Raw genomic sequence first — 7,481 nt, forward strand, 5'->3', positions numbered from 1 at the left:
GTTTAGGTCAATTTTATGCATTCTGGCGTTCGTAGATACAAGAAAACTGTTAAAATTCTTCAGAAACGTCACTTTTGAAGTGTTTTCTTGTACTTTTAAGCCAATCAGATACCCTACGGGCTCGGAAAGTGCAACGAAACCATCAAATTTTAGCTAGAAACTGTATTTTTGTCGATTTTTATTGAATTTGAACTATATTTCAACGTTTTTTGATGGTTCTGAGCCACCAAACACACTTAAAGCATGCAGAATCGACTCAGAATAGGAAAAGGAGACGTTTAGGTCAATTTTATGCATTCTGGCGTTCGTAGATACAAGAAAACTGTTAAAATTCTTCAGAAACGTCACTTTTGAAGTGTTTTCTTGTACTTTTAAGCCAATCAGATAACCTACGGGCTCGGAAAGTGCAACGAAACCATCAAATTTTAGCTAGAAACTGTATTTTTGTCGATTTTTATTGAATTTGAACTATATTTCAACGTTTTTTGATGGTTCTGAGCCACCAAACACACTTAAAGCATGCAGAATCGACTCAGAATAGGAAAAGGAGACGTTTAGGTCAATTTTATGCATTCTGGCGTTCGTAGATACAAGAAAACTGTTAAAATTCTTCAGAAACGTCACTTTTGAAGTGTTTTCTTGTACTTTTAAGCCAATCAGATACCCTACGGGCTCGGAAAGTGCAACGAAACCATCAAATTTTAGCTAGAAACTGTATTTTTGTCGATTTTTATTGAATTTGAACTATATTTCAACGTTTTTTGATGGTTCTGAGCCACCAAACACACTTAAAGCATGCAGAATCGACTCAGAATAGGAAAAGGAGACGTTTAGGTCAATTTTATGCATTCTGGCGTTCGTAGATACAAGAAAACTGTTAAAATTCTTCAGAAACGTCACTTTTGAAGTGTTTTCTTGTACTTTTAAGCCAATCAGATACCCAACGGGCTCGGAAAGTGCAACGAAACCATCAAATTTTAGCTAGAAACTGTATTTTTGTCGATTTTTATTGAATTTTAACTATATTTCAACGTTTTTTGATGGTTCTGAGCCACCAAACACACTTAAAGCATGCAGAATCGACTCAGAATAGGAAAAGGAGACGTTTAGGTCAATTTTATGCATTCTGGCGTTCGTAGATACAAGAAAACTGTTAAAATTCTTCAGAAACGTCACTTTTGAAGTGTTTTCTTGTACTTTTAAGCCAATCAGATACCCTACGGGCTCGGAAAGTGCAACGAAACCATCAAATTTTAGCTAGAAACTGTATTTTTGTCGATTTTTATTGAATTTGAACTATATTTCAACGTTTTTTGATGGTTCTGAGCCACCAAACACACTTAAAGCATGCAGAATCGACTCAGAATAGGAAAAGGAGACGTTTAGGTCAATTTTATGCATTCTGGCGTTCGTAGATACAAGAAAACTGTTAAAATTCTTCAGAAACGTCACTTTTGAAGTGTTTTCTTGTACTTTTAAGCCAATCAGATAACCTACGGGCTCGGAAAGTGCAACGAAACCATCAAATTTTAGCTAGAAACTGTATTTTTGTCGATTTTTATTGAATTTGAACTATATTTCAACGTTTTTTGATGGTTCTGAGCCACCAAACACACTTAAAGCATGCAGAATCGACTCAGAATAGGAAAAGGAGACGTTTAGGTCAATTTTATGCATTCTGGCGTTCATAGATACAAGAAAACTGTTAAAATTCTTCAGAAACGTCACTTTTGAAGTGTTTTCTTGTACTTTTAAGCCAATCAGATACCCTACAGGCTCGGAAAGTGCAACGAAACCATCAAATTTTAGCTAGAAACTGTATTTTTGTCGATTTTTATTGAATTTGAACTATATTTCAACGTTTTTTGATGGTTCTGAGCCACCAAACACACTTAAAGCATGCAGAATCGACTCAGAATAGGAAAAGGAGACGTTTAGGTCAATTTTATGCATTCTGGCGTTCGTAGATACAAGAAAACTGTTAAGATTCTTCAGAAACGTCACTTTTGAAGTGTTTTCTTGTACTTTTGAGCCAATCAGATACCCTACGGGCTCGGAAAGTGCAACGAAACCATCAAATTTTAGCTAGAAACTGTATTTTTGTCGATTTTTATTGAATTTGAACTATGTTTCAACGTTTTTTGATGGTTCTGAGCCACCAAACACACTTAAAGCATGCAGAATCGACTCAGAATAGGAAAAGGAGACGTTTAGGTCAATTTTATGCATTCTGGCGTTCGTAGATACAAGAAAACTGTTAAAATTCTTCAGAAACGTCACTTTTGAAGTGTTTTCTTGTACTTTTAAGCCAATCAGATAGCCTACGGGCTCGGAAAGTGCAACGAAACCATCAAATTTTAGCTAGAAACTGTATTTTTGTCGATTTTTATTGAATTTGAACTATATTTCAACGTTTTTTGATGGTTCTGAGCCACCAAACACACTTAAAGCATGCAGAATCGACTCAGAATAGGAAAAGGAGACGTTTAGGTCAATTTTATGCATTATGGCGTTCGTAGATACAAGAAAACTGTTAAAATTCTTCAGAAAAGTCACTTTTGAAGTGTTTTCTAGTACTTTTAAGCCAATCAGATACCCTACGGGCTCGGAAAGTGCAACGAAACTGTAGTGTTTCTTAAATAAAACTCCATAGTTTCCTTGCCTTATTTAATACCCGCGATTATATACAAATAAAGAAACACAACTTCTCTAACTTAACGCTCTATTCGACGGCCATCATTGCTCTCCTACTCTGGCGCATGCTCTGCACTGCGTGCGCCCACACCTATGCAACTACCTACACCACACTACTCTCCCCTTAAAAAAATATAAGAAATCTCCTTAGTATCGGAAACGGTCTGGCGGTTTCAATTGACTACGCCGTCTCAGCTTTGTGACTAAAGAGCTTTCTTTTGACAACTCTGTTTGATTATCCTGCACGTCCTGATCAATCTTACAATCTAACAGAATTTTCCTATCCTCTACATAGTTCTTATCCTCAATATCTACGTTCTTATCTTGTACATTCCGTAGTGCCCTATTGACTAACAGCTGATTTATATGTCGTTTCCACACATAACCTTCCGTTATTTCTACTAAATAGGTGCGCGGCCCTAACACCTTGACAATGCTGCCTGCACACCAAGCTGGCTTGGCGTGGCGATAATCACGTGCTAGAACAGTATCATTTACCTGAAATTGTTGGGATCGCTTGCCTTTATAATGTTTAACTGCCTGAGCTTGCTTTTTACGCCACGTTTGCTGCAAGCCTGCCTTACCAACATCTACGGCCCTGGTGTCGGGTCGTAACAAATCTAGTCTACATCTTAGATTCCTACCTAACATTAACATTGCTGGTGATTGACCAGTCATACAATGAACCGTATTTCTATAATCCAAAAGGAATTTGTTTAACGCTAAATTAAAATTTGCAAGATTGTCATCTTTTAAACATTTGTATAACGCCCTCTTGACCGTTTTAACAGAATTCTCTGCTTGACCATTCGTAGCGGGGTGATATGGAGCTGATCTTTTAAATCGGATACCATTAACTCGCAAAAAATTTTCAAATTCTTCCGATTTAAAAGCTCTGCCATTATCCGACACAATGGTTTTGGGAAACCCAAACCTCGCAAACAAACTTCGCAAAACATTAATGGTTGCTTGAGTTGAGATGTTTGTCATAACAAACGCTTCTGTCCATTTACTGTACGCATCCACCACAATTAAAATTTGTTTATTGAAAATCGGCCCTAAAAAATCTATATGTATACGTTCCCAAACTGAATCTGGAATTGACCATGGCATTAGTTTACTTAAACCAGGAGCCTCACGCAACTTTAAACAATTTGGACAATTTGCAATGAAATTTTCTATTTGAGTGCTCATATTAGGCCACCACACGTACGAACGTGCTAAACTTTTTGTTTTCACAATGCCCATATGAGATCTATGTAGTTCCTGAAGAATATTATGTCGCAACGCATTTGGAACCACAACTCTATAACCAAACAAAATACAATTCCCTTCTACGGTGAGATTATTCTTGTACTGTTCGTACCCCTTTAACTCCTTGGTTATACGTTTCGGCCACCCTTTTTGAATATATTTCAACACCTTACTTAATGCCTTGTCCTTCACAGTCTCCGACGCGATACAAGCACTGTCGATGGGTAGGTCTGAGTTAGAAAAAATATAATTAAAATAAGTATAGTCAGCAGCTGGTTCCGTAAACTCGTCTGCTACTGGTAACCGCGACAACGCATCGGCATTATTATCCATTGACTTGATAAACCTAATATCGTACTCATAATTCGCTAATATTAACGCCCAACGCTGTAAACGATTCGCCGCTAAAACTGGTAAACCTCGTTTAGGACCAAAAATTGTAACCAAAGGCTTATGATCTGTCTGTAAAATAAACTTATGACCAAAAAGATATTGATGAAACTTAGTAACACCGAATATAATTGCTAAAGCCTCCTTCTCTAACTGACTGTATTTCCTTTGCGCGCACGATAACGTTCGAGAAGCGAACGCTATTGGATATTCGACATTATTTACTAGATGCGAAATAATAGCTGCAACCCCATGCTCTGATGCATCAGTCGTTAAAACTATTGGCAATGTCGCATCATAATGCGCTAACACTCGATCTGATGTCAATATTTCTTTTACCTGCACGAAAGCCCGTTCGCAATGCTCCGACCACACAAACTGTGAATCCTTCTTGAGCAATTCATATAATGGGTGCAACAGACTCGCATTATTAGGTATAAATTTATTGTAATAATTTACCAACCCTAAAAAAGCTTTCACTTGCTTAACATTCTGCGGTCGTGGAGTGTTCTTGACATCTCTCACCTTATCCTCACAAGGATGTAACCCAGTCTTGTCAATCACGTATCCTAAATACGTTACCCTATCTTGGAAAAATGCACATTTCGAAAATTCAATGGTTAACCCGCAATGTTGTAATCTAGTCAATACCGCGTGCACTCGCTCTACATGCTGGCTAAAATTCTCTCCCGTAATCAAAATATCATCGAGAAAACAACACACCCCATCTAACCCTTGTAAAATCGTCTCCATTATTCTTTGAAACTTAGATGGTGCACATGCTAGCCCGAACGGTAAGCGCGTGTACTGAAATAACCCCTTATGCGTTGAAATTGTCGTAATTTCTCTTGACTGTTCATCTAACCCTATTTGCTGATAAGCTCGTGAAAGATCTAACTTCGTGAAGGTTTCTCCTTTCAACTTTGCAAAAATTTCCTCAATCCTAGGTAAAGGAAACAAATCCGCCTCTACCGCTAAATTTGCTGTGATTTTATAATCCGCACATATCCGTACGGTGCCATCTTTTTTAATGATCGGAACGATAGGCGTTCCCCAATGACTAAAATTAACCGGTTGTAAAATTCCCAACTTAACTAACCGCTCCAGTTCTTGCTCCACCTTGTCTTTAATTGCAAACGGTAACGGCCTAGGTTTATAAAATTTAGGCTGTGCTTTTTCTGAAATATTTAACCGTATGGTGCTCCTATTGAACAACCCTAACTGATCTGAAAACACTGTCGGAAATTGCCCTAACAATTCCGCGACGCTCCCATTATTATTATTTGCGGACTCAATTTTATTTAAAAATTCCAGATTAAATTTGTAATAAAAATCTCGACCTAGTAAAGGTGGACCTCCGTTTCTAATGACATACAACTTCAACTTATGGCGCAAATCTTTAAACTTAATTTCTACTTCGACATAACCTAATGGTACAATTTTCTGTCCATTATAATTGGACAACCATTTACCGTCTGACCTTAATGCTAAATTACAAAAATGTTCACTCCAAAACTTTTCAGAAATTACCGACACAGATGCACCACTGTCAAATTCAAACCTTAACTTGTCCTCACCAACTTCGACTTCTACCTGAATTGGCGCGTACCTGACCTCGTTCGTCTGCACCCTGAACATGGTTTCTTCTGCCTTCGTCGACAAAAAATTATGACTTGACCTGCCACCTTTCTTTGAACTTGAGCAAACCGCTGCTAAATGACCTCGAATTCCACAAATATGACATATGTAATTCTGATAACGACACTTACTGACATGGTGTCCCTTTTTACCGCAAGCCTTACACCATAACTGCGATCCTGACTTGGCTGCTAGCTGGGAAGTAGCCCCAAATTCCGCCTTTCCTGTCACACGACCGTTGCCTCTTCTTAAACTTTTTGACTCTCTTCCCTGGCCTTGTGACTCTCTCCAACTTTTTTGATGAGACAACTGGAACATTTCCGCCTCTTCCTTCTTCCGGGACCTTTCTGAGTCCAATACATAACGGTGCCTCGACGCCTCCTTACTAGCCGCAATATCGACACTTTGCTGCAACGTGAGGTTACTCACATCTTCCTCCAATAAGCGATCTAAAATAACTCCTTCGCCAAGCCCCATGATAAAGCGATCTCTCAGTACCACTTGTAGTTCCGCCCCGAACTTGCACTTCGACGCCAAATGTCGGATTCGGGACGCCCACTCGACTATCTCTTCGTCTCGCCCTCGTACTGCATGATAAAACTTATACCTCTCTGGGAAATGTAACTTGGGGGGGACAAAATGCTTGTCAAACAGTGTAATTAACTCCCTGAATGTTTTCTTCGTCGGATCTTCTGGAACACATAGATTCTCCAGCAACTTGTATGATTCTTCAGTGCAACAATTGATCAGTAGAGCTTGTTGAATTTTTTCGTCTGTGATGTTGTTCACCACAAAGTATTGCGTCAACTGAGTATAAAAAATCTTCCAGTCCGAATTGAGTGTAAACTGCCTCAGATGACCCACATTCGTAAATCTTGCCTCACTTGATTTCGTATCTTCGCCGCCCATCTTGTTTTTTTTCTTCCAACGCTTAACTGCCACGTGGCCACCGCTTTTTCACTCTCTCTTTAACTTACACCGATCTGTCCATCATTTTCCTCGTCGCCACTGTAGTGTTTCTTAAATAAAACTCCATAGTTTCCTTGCCTTATTTAATACCCGCGATTATATACAAATAAAGAAACACAACTTCTCTAACTTAACGCTCTATTCGACGGCCATCATTGCGCTCCTACTCTGGCGCATGCTCTGCACTGCGTGCGCCCACACCTATGCAACTACCTACACCACAGAAACCATCAAATTTTAGCTAGAAACTGTATTTTTGTCGATTTTTATTGAATTTGAAGTATATTTCAACGTTTTTTGATGGTTCTGAGCCACCAAACACACTTAAAGCATGCAGAATCGACTCAGAATAGGAAAAGGAGACGTTTAGGTCAATTTTATGCATTCTGGCGTTCATAGATACAAGAAAACTGTTAAAATTCTTCAGAAACGTCACTTTTGAAGTGTTTTCTTGTACTTTTAAGCCAATCAGATACCCTAGGGGCTCGGAAAGTGCAACGTAACCATCAAATTTTAGCTAGAAACTGTATTTTTGT

The 7,481-nt window shown here is 38.6% G+C and overlaps 1 protein-coding gene across 1 annotated transcript; it reads right to left on the reverse strand.

Annotated features, from left to right (window-relative positions):
- Positions 1-2,841: 2,841 nt before the first annotated feature.
- Positions 2,842-6,885, reverse strand: LOC135122359 (uncharacterized protein K02A2.6-like). The gene has a single exon (XM_064046548.1). It carries the CDS (start codon positions 6,883-6,885, stop codon positions 2,842-2,844), a length of 4,044 nt encoding a protein of 1,347 aa, XP_063902618.1.
- Positions 6,886-7,481: the final 596 nt, after the last annotated feature.

The sequence above is a fragment of the Zophobas morio genome, unplaced genomic scaffold (genome assembly GCF_036711695.1).
Source record: "Zophobas morio isolate AGI-343-1 ecotype UQ-CSIRO unplaced genomic scaffold, CSIRO_AGI_Zmor_V1 ptg001157l, whole genome shotgun sequence".
Taxonomy (NCBI): domain Eukaryota; kingdom Metazoa; phylum Arthropoda; class Insecta; order Coleoptera; family Tenebrionidae; genus Zophobas; species Zophobas morio.